Consider the following 18,337-nt stretch of genomic DNA (forward strand, 5'->3'; position numbering starts at 1 on the left):
TGGCCCAGTGTTATGGCCAGTCAGGTGAGCGGCCCCGTGTTATGGCCAGTCAGGTGAGCGGCCCCGTGTTATGGCCAGTCATGTGAGCAGGCCCGTGTTATGGCCAGTCATGTGAGCAGGCCCGTGTTATGGCCAATAAATGACAGCTCTTCTCTAAAATAATCAATCATTGTGACAAGTATTCTTTGATCTCACTGGTCAGATGACATATCCTATCAAATATTTCTAGGCGGGGTACAAGTTCTCTCTATAATGCCCTGTCAGGTGACACGTGTTTTGGTGTAGTTCTACGGGTTTCAGTGACAGATCTACATTATTACGTGGCACTTCCACAGCTTCGTCCTCATTAACATAGCTGACCATGTGACTGGCATCTTATGAGTGGGTAACAAGTTCACTTTAACACTAGCTTTCCATAACTTTCCATTATCGGTTGTCTTTCACTTGAGTAAACGTTACTATTCAGTACAGGTCCGCTATCGCACCGCCCCGCTATAAAAACCCAGTAGCCAAGAGCTTCTGTTTACCACGGCGCGCCCTAATCCAAAATGGCGCCGCCGGCGGCAGCACCGCCCCGGAAGCTGTCATGCTCGGCTCCACGCCCCGTAGGACGTGTCTTCTGGTTCCGGCGGCCCCCGGTTCCGGCTCCTCGGTGTCTCCTGATGGCGGAGGTGCGCACGGGTCCCGCCGCTTCCGGTAGCGGGTCCGTCTCCCCGTCCCTATCCCCTCCTCCCCCACCCGTTCCTCCCGGCAGCCTCCCGCCCTTGCCCCCCGCCCCTCCTCCACCCGGCCCCGCCCCCCCAAGAGAGGGCTCTGCTAGTAGCAGCTCCTCCGGCTCTGGTTCCGGTTCTGCCCGTGAGGGCTGGCTCTTCAAATGGACCAACTACATCAAGGGCTACCAGAGGCGCTGGTTCGTGCTGAGCAATGGCCTGCTGTCCTACTACCGGTATGTTGGGGCCTGCTTGGCCCTTTAAGACCTCCCTGTCTCTCTTGGTTTTGTTTGTGTTGGTGTGATTGGAATGTAGCCCTGCCTGTCTGTGCGGATGGCCCAGTGATTGTGTGTGTGGGGTAGTGGGGGACACCTCAAAATGGCCCACCATGTCACCACGGGAGCTACACCTTTAATTGGTTATTCTCTGTAACCCTGTCTTTATATTTTCCCTCTGAGCCCCTTCAGAGTTCCCCTTTATGTCAGTGCTATGTATTTGTGTATATTGACATGACATCCATAAAGTGTATCTGTGTGTTGTCACCAAAGAAGAAGTCTACAGACCCCCCCCCCCCCCTATTCTTTTCTCAGTGAAATATGCTGTAGTGTTCTGTAGTCCTAACAATTCCTGATAGCACTGCAGAGCGTCAATTGAGTTCAGACATGATCAACATGTATAATTTTGTACCTAATGACTAGATAAGTTGGTCACTGTGCTGCTTCTCCTTTTACTGAACTGTCATAGAGTAGGGTGGGGCCATGACAGCCTGGGCTTAGTGAAAGTCGGTTGAGTGGTGCTGGGTGTCAAACTGAGGACATCTAGTGGCAAGGAAAAGTGCGCTGTTTGCGCTGTTTAAGCTGGAGTTCTGCTTTATTGTTCATTTTGAATCAGGTAGGGAATATTTAGAAATCTACTTGTTCTAGATACACCGCAGGAAGTGTGCCCACCATTCAAGCTCCCCTAGTCTAACTGGAACCCCCTTGTTTTAATGGCTGATTAATATTTAGTTTTTTTGTAGAAAGTCTCACCCTAATATTTGATGCCACAGCCAGCAGGGCCGTCTTTCATTGGCTGATGCTCCAAAATGTGGGCAGGGCATAGGCGTGCACTGATTGGTGTTGATGTTCGAGGCTCAGATTGGTCTTGCAGCAAAGCATCATGGGACCGGTCTAGCGAAGTGGAAGTCCTTTGCTCATCCTGTGTCACTGTAGCTGTCATTTGCCACCCCTATTTATTGGACAGGGCTACGTAAAATGTTGGCGGTATATAAATACTGTTTATTAATAAAAATAATAATTCTGACAGCAAGGAGTAAATCATGCATGGGAAGGGGGGCTCAAACCTGTTGGAAGAGGAACAAATTATTCTCCCCTTACCCTATAATAATGCAATACCAATACAATAACATAATTGGAGGAGGGGTAGGGATTATGGTTCACCATCACTGTTTGTGCTATGCACCTGTTGTACAGGGCCATGAAGATGATGGCGCTATATTCATCATTCTATATAGAGTCAAGCGAGAAGCCGGCTATTTATGCATCAACCTCCAACACATTGCCACCCAACATGACTTCCATTTTTATTCTCACAGGAGGGTGAGGACTGCCTATGGTTTATGGATGCATGTGTCCCCATTAGGGGAATTTCCCATTAGGGGTTTGGGTGTACCCAGCTCTCAGCTATCTCCTGTATACTATACAGCAAAATTTATTGCTGTATGTGTCCGTGCTGGATGCATTCTGCCCACTCCATGTCCTAGTGACACAACAGGAAGTAAAGGAAAATCTCATTAAACAGCAATAAAAACCCAACAGAGGTTCAAACCTTTTCCATTTAAACCAAACCTGAAAAAGAGGTGTTTGGAGTGGGAATATCCCTCTGATTTCCCACTTCAGTAACAAGGTAAATGTAAAGGATGTAGATGACTTCTGTATTATCCCAAGGTGATCTGGAACACATAGGGGGCAGATACTGTATTGCTGGAATGTTGTATGTAAGTAGCTCTGTTTATAACTGGTACTCTTCATTGGCTGCTCATTGCTGATTTTACATGTAGTCATGTAGGTGCTGATGAGGCCACCGGGGCAAGTCAGACCCTCCCACTACAGGCTACCTGCAGAGCACTATGGAGGGGGCGGGTACAAGACCGGTCACACTGCACAAAGGTATAGAAAGCAGCAATGACCAGTCTCAAGCACATGAACACATATGATTGATAGGAGGAATGGATGAGTGATGCACAGGCAGAGGAAACAATGGCGCTCATTGTATTTTTTTTTTTTTTTGATGGTTTGTTTTTGGTCATTTAGTGATCCAGCAGGATGTTTTAAGAGACAAAATCTAGCATCTGAGTGCAGTGTTTAGTTACAAGAAGATGAGATCTGAAAGAAGTGCAGACACACCAAGAATGAAGAAAGGACAGCAAGTCTTTTGTGTGGGACCATACATATTGGATTATCCTGGAGTTCTGCTTTAATTTGACCTCAGTTCCTATTTCTTTTTTAGCATGTGTTCTCCAGTAGGGTAATTACACAATACATGCCCACAAATACCAACTTGTTGGAAAGCTTCTGCATATGAAGGGAGTGAATTCCTTCTTTCCAATATAAAAGAAGTAATTCCTGCCCCCCACACCTCCTGGGAGGGACAAATCCATGGTGGATCAGGGGTTTGATTCCCCTGCTTGCAGATCTGCGCTAACTGCTGCCAAGTATAACTTGTGTTCTTAGTGGCTCAGGAAGTGACATCACAGGTCACATGATACCCACTGGGAAAACATGGAAGAACCCAGGTGGTATTGAGTTTGTTGTTAATGGCATCCAAAAGCCTTATGCTTGTTGAATCGGTGATCCTATGATATGTTATGTTCAGATCATGACAGTTGTCAAAAAGTGGTCTGGTCACTAAAGGATTTGGGTGGGGGAAAATGCCGCAATGCCGCAGGAGTGTAACTCATGAATTGGCTGTAGACGATGTAAACTATCAGATCTGGGTGGACTGATCCTTTAAATGAGCTCTGTATCTTTCCCCAGAATCATGAGTGGTTGTCGTCGTGCGATACTCATATAGAGGGGTATTTGAGCTCCTGCACTGTGCAGAGTCACGGCCCAGGGCGCCGTTATCACCTAGGAGAAATCGCCGACTGACACGGCAAGACCCGTGACAGCCGCCAACAATACAATGACAGCCAATGACATCACCTGCTGACATTAACTCTTGACTGGTCTGCCTTTACCTGCACTGTTCATCATTGTAAAGCTGATGACGCTTTAAAGAAGAATTCACAGTAACACATCAGTTGACCAGTATTGAAATCCAGGAAGCTGGGTGGATATTTTTAGAGGCCCCCTAAAACCAGAATATTATTTTCAACGGCCTGGACTTCCCTTTTTTCATCAGGTCCTAACATTGTGGTCACAAACTCGTATATTACAGGAACCGTGAAAATGAACCTTTTGTTATGCGTTTATGTTTAGTTTGCTGTCCATACCCCATTGCTGAGGTGCCAATCACTGATCTGGGGACCTCTAGAATATTTTGGGTTTCACAATTCTTTGTCCTGGGGACAACAGTCACCAAGACAGATAGAGGGGGAAGTATTCCCAGTGGAGACCCAGCGATTAAAACACTTTCTAAGGGGACATTCATGCTGCAATAAATACAGTGGCTTCTTGGTGCAATATGGTACCATTCATTCTTAATTGCACCCGAGTGTGCCATGTCGGTGGACATCATTGCAGATCAAGCCAAAGCAATTTTAACACAATACATGTTAACACACATTATACATGTGTGCTAACTCAGCCCTTGCTCCAAGCAAAAGTTTAAAAAAAAAAAAAAAAGGCTTCACCCACCCATTTTACAATCTAGTCATAGAATTTCTGTACAAATATCTTTAGTTTTTTCCATGAACTTTAGACCAATCCTGTTTTCCAAGGCCAGGATTAAAGGCTGTTCTTTGTACTCAGACAGCCAGCAGCTAAAGGGTGAGAACAGGAGCTGTGTGACCTGGGTCAGTTTGGCTGCAATGTTCCTGGAAAGTTTGTCAACTCTAACAAAGACTTTCTCTCATTTAGTTCTTTTTGGTCAATGTAATATGCAACAGAAAATGTATCTTGCCAAAAATCCAATGCTGTCCTGTGCACTGTTATCAGCCCTACCCTAGGTCACTACATCTGCTCCATAAAATGGAGAAGAGGAAGTTTTCTATACTTCACTTTTACCAACACACGGTGAAAACACTTCTCAATAGAACCAGTACAATGTGTCACAATTGTCACCCTAGGCACCAGAGAAAAATACAATAAAAAGAAAAGAATACAGCAACCACACAAAAAGACCAGTCCGCTTGTTTATACACATCTATATTGAAGCTTTTAAAGCATTTATCCCAATTGGGCATGTTAAAACTAAATCAGTGGTGACTATAACTTGTATTTTGAGCTTCTAGGAGGCTTCAACAGGTTTTTAGTGAGCTTCAACTACTTGTTAAAGGTCTACTGAATCCTTCTAGCAGTATGCATGTCAGGAGTTGTGTTTAACAACCACCTAGCAGAGGGGCTTCAACAAACCTGTTGGAAGCTTTCTAAAGGTGTTGGAAATTCAGAAAATGTTTACACGCTGCCCTTTTCTAAAGCTTCTGTGTTAAAAGGCCTAGAAGAGACCTCTTGTTAGGCTGCCATTGTTTGGTCATTGCTGACTCTGGCTCTAATGCTCATAACTGGGCTTCAAAATTTTGAATCACTGATGGGGAACAATTATGACCTTTCTGTATTTTCAAATACAAACTTTGTACCTGACCTCACCCCACCTTTCAAATCCAAGCTGGTAATTATGCCAATGTTGTGCATTGAACATAGCCATTATCTGATATCTGTATGTATAGACAACCTCATTTAAGTACTTGGAGGAGGCCTTATACGATTTTTTTTGGCTGTATTTTACAGATGTCTGTGATGAATCCTTCTGTAGGGCAAGTCTGTGCTGCCCATTAAAACCAATCACCCTTTCTTTTTGTGCTCCTCTTAGGTGCAAGCTTGAGACAAGGATGGTCTTCAGTTTATCTGCTGCTCTCACAGACCTTATATTGCCATACTCACATTCAATGTTCCTAATACTGTGACCAATAATGGTTGGCTAAAGCAAGCCAAAGTTGGTTTATAACATCTGGGAAAATCTTCCTGAAAAGACCCAGGACAGCAATAAGCCTCAGTAACAGATTAAACAACCCAAACAGAACAGATCTGGTTTGGTTTGAGTTCCTCCTGATTGCCTCCATTGATTGGCTGTTATGAAATGTAAAAGCCTAGATACAAATGAAATAAATTGTTCTGGATGGTGTTCACATTACACACTTTTGGATTATGGAGGAATTGGTACTGTCAGATATTGGTATGTAGAACCAAATTGAAACATCTTTTTTTTTTTTTTTTTTCATTCTACAGGTCAAAGGCAGAGATGCGCCACACATGCCGCGGCACAATCAACCTGGCCACGGCCAACATTTCAGTAGAGGACTCCTGTAACTTTGTCATTTCGAACGGTGGAGCCCAAACCTACCATCTAAAAGCCAGCTCAGAAGTGGAGCGTCAAAGGTGGATTACGGCTTTAGAATTGGCCAAGGCCCGGGCAGTAAAGATGCAGGCAGAGTCAGGTGAGGTGAAATGACAGCATCTGCTGTGTACTGTAGATATCTTGTGCAGGAAATGGCAGTAAGAAAATTGGTGGCTGCTGCTCGCCTTTAATTTCGATAATGCTAAATACCAGGGTGTCACGCTGACCCTAAAGGCTTAGTATTAGACTGCTCCTGTTTTAAAGAAAGTGACTGGTTATCAATTATTATGGAGTATGTAGGATGGGGGGTCACAATATTTTTTGGAGGAGGAAGGGAGATGATGGGTTAGAACACTTGTCAGGTTTGAATTGCCCTCTGTCTCCTGTTCTCATTTCTTGTCCTGGTGTTAGTGGAACATAGAATGAGTAAAATATTCTCAATCCAGACACACAGCAAAAAAACGTTATGAATATTGTTTGTAAATCTCTACACTTCTGCTTTGATGAGTAGAAAATAAATGTAAATGATTAAAAACATCTCTAAAATAAATGGATGTGCTACTTCAACTATTCAAAGGTGTGATTCAGATTATTAAAAATATTCATTAGTGACTGGTGTTGTATAGTAACCACCGCATATTTTTTTTTTTTTCCAACTTTTTATCCTAACAGATGATTCTGGCGATGAGGATGCCAGTTCTCAGGCGGACAAGGCAGAGATTCACAGCACACTGCGGGCTCTGTCGGGAAAGGTGGAAGATCTAGGCACATGCAATGATCTTATTGCAAAGCATGGCACTGCTCTGCAGCGCTCTCTGAGCGAGCTGGAGAGTCTGCGTCTCCCTCAAGACAGCTCAGACAAGATCAAACAGGTCAATGAGAGGGCCACACTCTTCAGAATCACCTCCAATGCTATGATAAATGTGAGTAATATGGAAACATTGGCTTGTTAGCCTTTTAGCCTTTTTGTATAGAATCTGTGTATTTGTTTCAAAGCTGAGTTTACGCATATGAGGATGGTTTCAATAGCAAATCTGCTTGGAAAGAGATCTTGGTTTACTGATTTACTAATCTTAATTGTCATGTTTTTTTTTTCTCCTTTCTCTTTTCCTCCCTCTTCCCTGGGTAGGCTTGCAGAGACTTCATGACCCTTGCAGAGAGCCACAGTAAGCGCTGGCAGAGAGCTCTGCAGTATGAGCGAGATCAGCGGCTGCGCTTGGAGGAGACACTAGAGCAGTTGGCCAAACAACACAACCACCTGGAACGGGCATTCCATGGGGCCACTGATAGTCGAGCTGGGGTCCCTAAAGGTAACGATGAGTCAGGACAGCCTGTAGGTTTTGTAATTTGGGTTGTTTTGAGAACACAAAGCAAGTCCTGAAAAGGGCATTCTGTCTATGGTTAGATTGAGTTCATGAGCTAGTCTTGCTCACAAGGTAGTGTTAAAACTGGACCTATGATAAAAAACGTGGTGAATCCTGCTTAGAGGGTGGTTTATCTGAAACTAAGACTGATGACTGGTGATCCTGTTTTGAGAGTAGTAAATCTCTGGAAGTGGACAGATGTCTGATAGTTGTCATTGTATTTTTCTAGACCCCTGCGGGACAGGGAAAGGAGACCTTAGTGATGAAGATGATGAGAATGAGTTTGTTGATGCTCCGGAAATCTTTTTCAGTTTTCCCCAGGATGGCCTGGGACACAAGTAAGTGAGAAAAAATATTCCGGGGTTGCAGTAATTTCAAAGTCTATGCCCCCTTTCTAATTTGTGGTAAAACTTTGAAACACTTTGTGCACGTGATTGCATGCAGTTGGAGTGGGGTTGCGGCATGGTTTCTGGGAGCAACTTGTTTTTCCTCTGGAGGAAGAATGGCAAACGCAAGGGCAACACATGTTTTCCAAGTATGTGAGCACATTGCATTAGTTTACTATGCATCCAAGAGCCGCTAACTGTGGGTCTAAATCAAGAAAAATACCACCGCTGTGCTCTGGCCATATTTGATGTAATAAGTCACTTTTACTATACACAGGGCCCAGTCTGAAAGGGACCCTTTTTATTTCCTTTTTTTGGGGGGGGGGGGGGGGCGGGTTATTGTTTCCTTATGACTGTGCTAGATACAAGATATATAGTTTTTCCTGCAGCAGAAAGTGAAGGAAAGAATACCCAACAGAGGTACAAATCTTAATAAAGCCTAAATCTGAAAAAGAAAAAAAACATTTCCTAGGACTTTAAAGAGCTCTCTAGAGTAATCTGCTCCACACTGCCAGGAATTCTCTCTCCTATATTCTTTATACCAGACTGAATTTAAAATGTTGTGCCTGTGACAATATAAAGGAAACATGGCAATTCTTTGTTTTTTCCTCCACAGGCGATCTGGTAGCAACATAAGTGCAGCAAGCTGTGATATTATGGAAGAACAGGTAAATGTGTAGACTTTTTATAAGAAAAGTCTGTGTGCCTATTGATGTTTGCTTCATTGGTACAGCACAGTGTCATGTTCCTGGTATCACAGGAAGTGCCCAGACAGGCACATAGAATGTCAGTTTGTGATGTGTAGTCACAGAATTTAAAAGAACCGAGGAGGATCCTAATATAGGGGGTGCCACTGCTAGCTTGTAATTTGTGGCTGTCAGACTAATCCTTGGCCTTATAACAAAATAGGTAAGTGACCAGAGAAAGTACAAAGACAGTGAAACTTGAAATCCCAACCCACATACGTATTTAGTTACAGCCTTTGATTTTACACATGCAAAACAGATTATCAGTGGCAGATCCAGTATTTCTCTCCTAACAGGTTTCTTTTAAAGCTGAACTTTAGGCTGATATTAAAGACACAAATTAACTCAGATGCTTGTTTTAAATGCAGTTTGTGTAACTTGAACTTTGTATAAGCATTATATTGGGAATGATGGGTGGTGGCAGCACTATGAGCAAAGAAGATGGGCTGCATGCAAATGTAAAGAGCAGAGAGATGGTTTAATCCTTGTACCGATGCTTTTTCACTGTCTAGTCCACATGCCTATTGCAGGTACAGTTAGGTCCATAAATATTTGGACAGAGACAAATTTTTTCTAATTTTGGTTCAGTACATTACCACAATTCATTTTAAATGAAACAACTCGGATGCAGTTGAAATGCAGCTTTTCGGGGGGATGAAAAAAAAGATTACAAAATGTGAGGAACTAAAGCCTTTTTTTAACACAATCACTTCATTTCAGGGGCTCAAAAGTAACTCACGTCATCGATAAACATTAGTGTCTCTGTGCCACTGGCAGCCATGCATGCCCAAGCTATCTCACTGCCTCCGCCATGTTTTACAGATGACGTGGTATACTTTGGATTATGAGCTGTTCCACGCCTTCTCCATACTTTTTTCTTGCCATCATTCTGGTAAAGGTTGATCTTGGTTTCATCTGTCCAAAGAATGATTTTCCAAAACTGTGCTGGCTTAGTTTTTTTTTGGTTTTTTTTTTAGCAAAGCCTAATCTAGCCTTTTTATTCCTGAGGTTTATGAGTGGCTTGTACCTTGCAGTGCACCCTCTGTATTTACTTTCATGCAGTGTTCTCTTTATGGTAGACTTGGATATTGATACTTCCTGGAGAGTGTTGTTCACTTGGTTGGCTGTTGTGACGGGGTTTCTCTTCACCATGGAAATGATTTTGTGATCATCCACCACTGTTGTCTTCCGTGGACGTCCAGGTCTTTTGGCGTTGCTGAGTTCACCATGGCTTTGTTTCTTTCTCATGATGTACCAAACTGTAGAATTTGCCACTCTTAATATTGTAGCAATTTCTCGGATGGGTTTTTTCTGTTTTTGCAGCTTAAGGATGGCTTATTTCACCTGCATGGAGAGCTCCTTGCCGTTGTCTGTTCACGGCAAAATATTCCAAATACAAGCACACCCCCCCTAAAATCAACTCCAGGCCTAATGACATACCAAAGGAATTGCCCACAGCAGCCCATGAAATAGCCTTTGAGTCAATTGTCCAATTACTTTTGTGCCCCTAAAATGAAGTGATTGTGTAAAAAAGGCTTTAGTTCCTCACATTTTTATGCAATCTTTTTGTTCAACCCACTGAATTAAAGCTGAAAGTCTGCAGTTCAACTGCATCTAAGTTGTTTCATTTAAAATTATTTGTGGTAATGTACAGAACCAAAATTAGAAAAACTGTGTCTTCCTTAACTGTATTGAGATGTTGTGATAGAGCAGAGATCTGCGATGGTGAAGTGGGCGGGGTTATGCCATCATGATGTTCACTGTCACTTTAAGTCAGCTCTTGGTAATGTTGAATGTCTTGGTGGCCTCTGGCACTGGACAAAGTGGCTGTATTTAAAAAGTAAACCATGTAAAGGCAGCCAATGGCCTGAATAGTAGTCTGTGGCATTAGCTATTTATAGTAAATTATAGTTTTTTTAATTTATTATTTATTGTTTCTTAACCTTAGACCCGCCCATCTTCAGAAGATGCAAAGAAGGAGAGACGCACAAGAATTCCACATAAACCCAACTACAGCCTTAACCTATGGAGTGTTATGAAGAACTGCATTGGAAAGGAGCTCAGCAAGATCCCGATGCCTGTAAGTGGTTTTCACAGGGGATAAATACGATCATTCCTAGCAGAGTTCTGGTGCTTGGTGACTGCAGTGGTGGATAGAGTGAAGAATACCACTTAAGCGAAGCCGTCATTTTTTCTAGTCTTGCCTTATTTTTGTATTCGCTTCCTTTGGTAGGTAAATTTCAACGAGCCGCTCTCAATGCTTCAGCGTCTGACCGAGGACCTGGAATACTACCACCTGCTGGACCGGGGGTCTCAGTGCGAGAGCGCTCTTGAACAGCTGTGTCTAGTGGCTGCTTTCACTGTATCCTCCTACTCCACCACCGTCTTCCGCGTCAGCAAGCCCTTCAACCCGCTCCTTGGAGAAACCTTTGAGCTGGACCGAATGGAAGATTGCGGCTACCGCTCGCTGTGTGAGCAGGTTTGTAATATATAGTCATGTTTTTTTTTTTTTTATTAGGAAAATCAAAGTTAAAAAACAGACATTACAATGACACAGGATACATGTAGGAAATTGCAAACGACAGTAAATATATTTCCACTAGACAGATATCATGGAAAAGCATCACCATACAGTAGAACAATGAATGTCCATTTCGAAAATCCGTCCAATAAGTGAAAGTCCTGTTCCAAAATTAGGCATGCATTTTTAATTGGCTGGTGAGGCATTAATGGGGGAAAGAAGAGAATGGGAAGGTAGGGAGATCAAAAGAGGGTCTGGAGTTGTTCAGCTAGAATGTATACCATAACATATAAAATTTGTACAAAAAAACATTATTCATTAAACATTTTATTTTTACATTTGTTAAAATGCAATAACATAACAAAAACACATGTTTAAATCTATATCTGTTAGCATAATAACAGGAAACCGCTACAAAAAGCTGGAGGGGCAGAGACCCACAACCAAAAATGACAAACCAATAGGCCTTTACATAGTGATTTGGCGTTCAGCACAAAATATTAAACTTCTAAATTTGGTTAATTATGTCATATTATTGAGTCCTATCTTTGTATATAATCCAAGGAGCCCAAATTTCTGTGAACAAAGGAACTACAGAATCATAGTAGCTTTCCTACATTGAGCACAATTCCACTGTCCTCTGGAACCAACTACTTAAAGATGGCCACATTAAAGAAAAGGCACTATTGAGCGCCTATATTTACCAATAAATAGATCTGTACAATGAAAAAGAAAGCACCATTGGGTGAATACCAAGGATATTCCTGAAATCAGTTCAATCAGATACCTTACGCCAGAATCTTTGAATAATTGGGCAGTGCCACCAGACATGGGGCATAAAACCCCTCCAGCACAGTGATGATTCTTGAGGGGAAATACGGTACAAATGGGTAGGTACATAATACCATCTGGATGATACCTTAGTTGCCGATACCTTGGCACTAATTGATATCAAACACAAAAGAGCTTTCTTTTGGGGGTCCAAAATCTTGCTACCAATATCTCAGGTAATCAGGATAATTAGGATTTTTTAGATGGATTAAAAGCTTATACAATTAGGAAACCGAATGTGAAGGCTTATCTTGTCTGTGGAGCAGTCGCTCTATGGATGTACAGATACGGAGACAACACAAAATGTCACAGCTGAAAATGCTGCCATGTGTGGATCAGTCTCCGGTGCCTCAGACAAAACAATTCGTGAAAGAGGACTAATAGTATCATTTTTGATTACCTGGTGCAAGGTTAGGAAAGTTTCAGGGGTCTGCCCTAGAAATGAGCATTGAGCCGTCCTCTCTATCAGTAAGATACTAAAACAAAAAGGGGTATGCATTCACAAAATATACAACCCGTGATTAGTAGCTTTTAAAAGGCTGGTAAAACCATGTAGATAAATCAGTCCCTTCCCGGAGAAGATGGTAGGGGTAAGCAGTGCCAGTTGGCAGGACCTCTAACATTGTACTTTCTGCCATAACTTCAGCTTGGTAATAGATGTCCCCAAAGTTTCCACTTCTTGCCATCCTGGGAGAGCTGGTTTTCATATACCCAAAGTGGAGCAGAGGGTATCCAGGTCTTTTGGAAAACGCAGAGTAGCATTGCGACCAACCTACTGGCCAATAATGCTGGTTCCACACGGACAGTTTTAAAAACATGTAAGCGTTCCTACCGCGTTTATAAGCGTTTTTATGCACTTTTATTAGCTTTTAAAGCTTGCCTTTAAACCGTAGAAAAACTTCTATGCCAAGTTTTTTTCACATTTTTACCACATTTACGTTTAAACCACTGCAGGAATGCGGGAAAACGCTCCTGTTGAAATCAATGGACGCGTTCACCAGCGGTTTTCCGCCTTAACCCCGTGTTTGAATTTTTTAAATGTTGCAAGGAGCGTTACAGATAATGCCAAAAAAGTGCCTCAAGGAAACGTTCTGATGTAGATTAGCCCATTGGAATGCATGGTAATTTCAAACATGGCTTTTAAAGCCTCTGGTAAAAAGCTGGGGAAAACGTCCGTGTAGACCAGCAGTCAGGAGAAGGGCCCCCCTGGCGAAGTGCACCTGCCAGAGCTGCAGTGCATGTTGGCCGTACAGAACGCTGGCCCAATGAAGTGGGCGAGGTGTGTCTGCACACAACCCAGCCACTCTCCCATCACAGGCTCAGATCTGCGATGGGAGAGTGGGCAGGGTTCTGGCATCTTGACGCCACTATGGGGGAAGTTTTCTCCTCTTTAAAAAAACACCCGGCTCCCTGAGCATGCGCAGTCCAGAGCCAGTAAGTTTAGTTCTCCGTGGGACCGAAAAGGTTGGGGACCCCTGGTGTAGACTAAGCCAAAGAGCTTAGCCAGAAGAGGGCACACCACTTGACGTCTATCTGGAGTTGCTTTTGCCAAATGCGGGAATATAGTGATGATGGCCCCATCAAAGTCCAATGTAGAGGAAACTTTCAGCTTTTCCTGTATGGCTGCCTTGTCAGCGTAGTGATGGAGGTGAAAAATAATGCCCCTAAATAAATCTGGGGGTGCTGCCTTAGCTCTGGGAACTCTGTGCACTCTGTCATACCGGAGTGGAGCGGTGGGTGGAGATCCCAAGATCTGGTTTAGGATTCCTCTGATGGTCTCCTCAAGTTGAACAGGTCCTGTTGCTTTTGACAGGCCCCTGATTATGAGGTTTTTCCACCTCCCCCTATTTTCCACATCCTCTAGTTGGAAATATATGGACCCGTGCTTTTTTGTGGTTCTAAGGTAGGCCTCCTGAAGTTCTCTGAAGTTTTCATGAGTATCCAGGCGTGTTTCAACCTCTTCTACCCTTGTTAGGGCCTGAGTTAAGTCAGTACGGAGCGAGGTAACTTCCGATTAAAGTAATACTATAGTTATGATCTCCTCTGTCTCCTTGTACCTGGATCTCCTCAGTCTCCTCAGTGTTCGTGGGCTGGGGATTAAGAGAGTAGACTCCTCATCCACGTGGCATTGGGATTGTGTAAATCTTAGAGTTGAATAGACAGAAATACAAATTATTTGCCGGTAAAACATCTGTATGTGTACAGTATTGAGCAGATTTACCCTGGAGTTCAGCTTTATTAACCGTAATTGCTTTTTTTGTTTGTCTTTGGTGAAAGGCGAACCATGCAGGTAACCCTGAAAACATTAGATCTTGATCTTTAAAATCTTTTTATTAAACTGATACCCAGTGACCTTCCTTATACATTTTCCCAACCACTGTTTAGGCTACCCATTGCTTTAGAAAAAACTGGATGACTTTTAGTTTGCTACTCTAGGAAAATGTTTGAGTGGTAAAAACATTATTCTTTAGAAAAAAAATGTCAATTTATGTGTCCACCACAGGTCAGCCATCACCCCCCTGCAGCAGCACACCATGCAGATTCCCGTCATGGATGGACTCTTCGACAGGAGATCAAGATCACAAGCAAATTCAGGGGGAAATACCTTTCGATCATGCCCCTAGGTGAGTGCACCAGTCTGTCTGTGAGGTTTCTCTTTTTAGCCATGTCATGTATATCCTTTGGTAGGGAATTTCTACCCTTCTTGACTTTGCCTTCTACTCGTAGGTACCATACACTGTATATTTCAAAACTCGGGGAACCATTACACATGGAAAAAAGTGACCACAACTGTTCACAACATCATTGTAGGAAAACTATGGATTGACCAGGTGAGACTCTTTCTAATCATAGAACCAACTCATCTTACCTTTACCCTGTGTGTTTTGCTACATTCACAAAATGCCTCTTCTCGGTAAGAGGCCTTTTCTTTAGTATTCATTAAAGGACAGTTTGATCTTTGTGCTCACCTTAGCTTGCATCACCCCCATGTTTAAGACATCCTCAAGTTCATGCTTGGCTATTCAGTTAATACTCAGAAAGCCAGGGTACAAAGTAAAGGTTTTATTGAAATTACCTTTTTCTGGTTTCATTTACTGTTCCTAAACATTTCTACCATCCATTTTACCTGTGAAAGTATGGGAGGCAGACAGGCCTGTTGTGAACCAAGGCAGGTTCACTAAAATGTAAAAACTTGAATTTGACCTTAACTATGACTTTTTGACTATTTTACAAATTGGCATGTTAGTACTATGTTTTTATTTAACATTGTTTTTATGTCTTCACAGTCTGGGGAGATAGAGATTGTAAATCACAAGACGGGAGATAAGTGTAAGCTTAAGTTTGCTCCTTACAGTTACTTATCCCGGGATGTAGCCCGTAAGGTGAGTGTGCTTGACGCTATGCTGTGACCTTTGTCGCAGGTGTGATTGAGTCATGTCTAACCTGCTGTCAATTCACAGGTAACTGGTGAGGTGATGGATGCAAGTGGACGTGTGCACTACACTCTAATGGGAACATGGGATGAGAGGATGGAGTGCGCACCTGCATCTTCTTCCAGCAGTTTTGAAAATGGTGGGGACCGGGCCCCGGAAAGCAACACACTGCTGTGGAGGAGAAATCCGTTACCGTATGTATCTAATGGTTTTCCCTTCTTAGGTCTCATGCTACTTTTCTAATATTTCCCAGTAAGCAGTAATATACATAAAACTTTCTTGTTCTGATGGTATACATGACAGGTTCTACGCTTATCCCTTGTGGAAAAAGGCAGGGTCTTAGGCATGTCATATGCATAGTGAGGAAGAAAACATGCTTTTACTGGCAATTCTGTTAGAAAAAAAAATTATTCACACGATATTTGAATCCTATTTATATTTAGACTTGCTCAGGCTTGGCAACTGTTAACTTCAATTAATTAAGGAGTCCCTTTTGGTAGAATCCATCTCCCTTTCCCTTCACTATGCATGTCATATGCATGATATCCTTCTGTGATTTATCCTGTTGGGCCCCAATGTCACCAGTATGTTACCAGTATGTTTTGTGACAGTAATCCTCACAGTGGGGGACACAAATATCCTACACCAAAAAATGCAGGTATCGGAGAATCGTGTGAAGGTCATGGCTCCTAATGGTAGGAAACTTTTTGACTCTCCACCTATTGTAAAAGTTTCTTTTGTAGGGCGTTCTCTTTAATTTAAAAAAGTGTTCATTCCAGGTTCAACTTGCCCACACTTAAGCTTCACCTCTATACACCTTTCTATACAGTGCAGATCTCATTGTAGTCCTTTAGACATTCATAAACACATGTACATGACAGGTGAGTTTTATTAATTTTGTTTTCATCACTGTCTTTAGGAAGAATGCAGAGTATATGTATTACTTTTCGGAGCTGGCTCTCACTCTTAATGCCCCCGAGGAAGGCGTTGCTCCCACAGACAGCCGTCTGCGTCCTGACCAAAGGCTAATGGAGAACGGTAACTGGGATGAGGCCAACTTAGAGAAGCAAAGACTGGAGGAAAAGCAGAGGACTGCAAGAAGAAAGCGAGAAGCTGAGAGAGAGAAGGCTGGCGAAGGTGATAAAAGAGGAAAAGCTAAATTGCCACCCATAAAGCCATATAAGAAAGTGTCCAAACAAACTCTGTATGTCACAATAATAATAATTTTAATTTTTCTGAAAGATGACCGCTGGTTGGTTGCTACAGAAGGTGGCCAACTTTTTTCTTAGCTTTAGTTTTTCAGCACATTTTAACCCCAGCTTCTGCTACTGCATAACGGTGCTGTAGGGAGTATGTGAGACATCTTGGTTATTGGCAGTCATTTTTTAAAGTGCTCCCGCCTAAATTAATTATATTTGTAAAGGGTATCAAAACACCCTTGTATTTGATAGCCATTTGTGGTTTGTAATGCCAGACTGTGAATTTGCACATTTTGCCTCAGACCACACTGTTGTGCTGTGGCAAGGCCAGAGAAAGCCCACCTCCCTCCCACACCCTGACATCAGATGATCCTTACTACAAAGTTTGTTTGGTTCAGTGGTGGTTTCCAGAGATGTGACAATTGTACTTATTCCTATGCACTGCAATTCTATTAGCCAATATATATTTGTTCCCTTTGTGTTTGTAGCAGTTAAGGGCAGATGTATTCCAGTGGAAAAAAACAGGAGGTTGGCTGCTAAGCTTGACTCCATTGGTTGGAGGAAACAAATTTATTCTCCGGATTAAGGCAGGGATTCTTAACATTCAGGTCTGTGAAATTGTGGAAGTACTATAGATTGCTTTGAGCTTTTCTTGAAGCACATAATTTAATTGGGTGTTAAAAGTTTTGAAGTAAAGACCGCATGTTGACCCAAAGATTTTTTTACCTTATTGGAGCAAATTGTACCAGTGTTTTTTTTTTGTTTTGTTTTGTTTTGTTTTTGCCCTCCTCTGGATCAACTATATCTATAGGGTTTTTATCTGGGATATGGAAATTTCCCTAGTGCTTGAACTTGATGGACTTATTGGATTTTTCAACCTATGTTGAAAATGTAAGTTTAGTGCTAATGTTTTAAAATTATTTTTAATGGAGCCATGTAAAAAAAGAACCTTGTAGAAGAAAGCAGGGTCCACTTAATACAGTGGACCCTTGACTTACAAACTTTTTTTATTCGCGAGGGCTGTTTGTAACTCAAGTTGGTTGTAAGTCAAGACAATGTTTCCCATAAGAAATTTTAGAAATAGCCATGTCTTCCGAACATAGTTCTCCCCAGAGTGTGCCATCTGTGCTCTGTGTCATCCATTCAAAAGATTGCTGCTGGGATGAGAGGTGAGCACACACAGTTCAGCCTTCATTTGAATGAGACACGGACAGCCCAGCCCCCATCTCATAGCACCAGCTGGGATTTCTAATTAAAAAAAAAAATATAAAGCTGCTGGTGAAATGTATCCACTGCTAGAGCTGTGTGTGAAGTCTGCATGTCATTCTGCATCCTCACAGCTCTCTGTGTATAAACCTCCATATCTCCTAATATGTATATCACAATGACTTGTAATTTTCAGGGTGCTCAGGGGGCCCTCATGGATACTAGTTACTACAATTTCAGCCCCCCAAAGCCCCCCAGCTTCAAAGAATTTTAAGATATGGAGTTTACAAATGTAAAAAGTTATGAAAATTGAACTTTGGGGTTGCTGTTTCAGAGGAAAGTGCAACTAGGAGTCCTAAATTGAAAATGCAAATTGGGGACCCC

The 18,337-nt window shown here is 42.5% G+C and overlaps 1 protein-coding gene across 1 annotated transcript in view; it reads left to right on the forward strand.

The window, feature by feature from the left end:
• The first annotated feature begins 533 nt into the window (after nt 1–533).
• LOC140340056 (oxysterol-binding protein 1-like) overlaps nt 534–18,337 on the forward strand; it is a 24,026-nt gene continuing 6,222 nt past the window's right edge. The window contains exons 1-13 of the mRNA XM_072425035.1: nt 534–946; nt 6,158–6,366; nt 6,939–7,189; nt 7,396–7,576; nt 7,860–7,968; nt 8,633–8,684; nt 10,711–10,842; nt 10,996–11,241; nt 14,618–14,738; nt 14,842–14,945; nt 15,402–15,497; nt 15,576–15,742; nt 16,468–16,685. Of these exons, the coding sequence (XP_072281136.1) occupies nt 549–946; nt 6,158–6,366; nt 6,939–7,189; nt 7,396–7,576; nt 7,860–7,968; nt 8,633–8,684; nt 10,711–10,842; nt 10,996–11,241; nt 14,618–14,738; nt 14,842–14,945; nt 15,402–15,497; nt 15,576–15,742; nt 16,468–16,685 (2,284 nt within the window). The 5' untranslated portion in view covers nt 534–548. The remainder of the gene's footprint in view (nt 947–6,157; nt 6,367–6,938; nt 7,190–7,395; nt 7,577–7,859; nt 7,969–8,632; nt 8,685–10,710; nt 10,843–10,995; nt 11,242–14,617; nt 14,739–14,841; nt 14,946–15,401; nt 15,498–15,575; nt 15,743–16,467; nt 16,686–18,337) is intronic.

This window comes from Pyxicephalus adspersus, chromosome 10 (assembly GCF_032062135.1).
Source record: "Pyxicephalus adspersus chromosome 10, UCB_Pads_2.0, whole genome shotgun sequence".
NCBI classification, from domain to species: domain Eukaryota; kingdom Metazoa; phylum Chordata; class Amphibia; order Anura; family Pyxicephalidae; genus Pyxicephalus; species Pyxicephalus adspersus.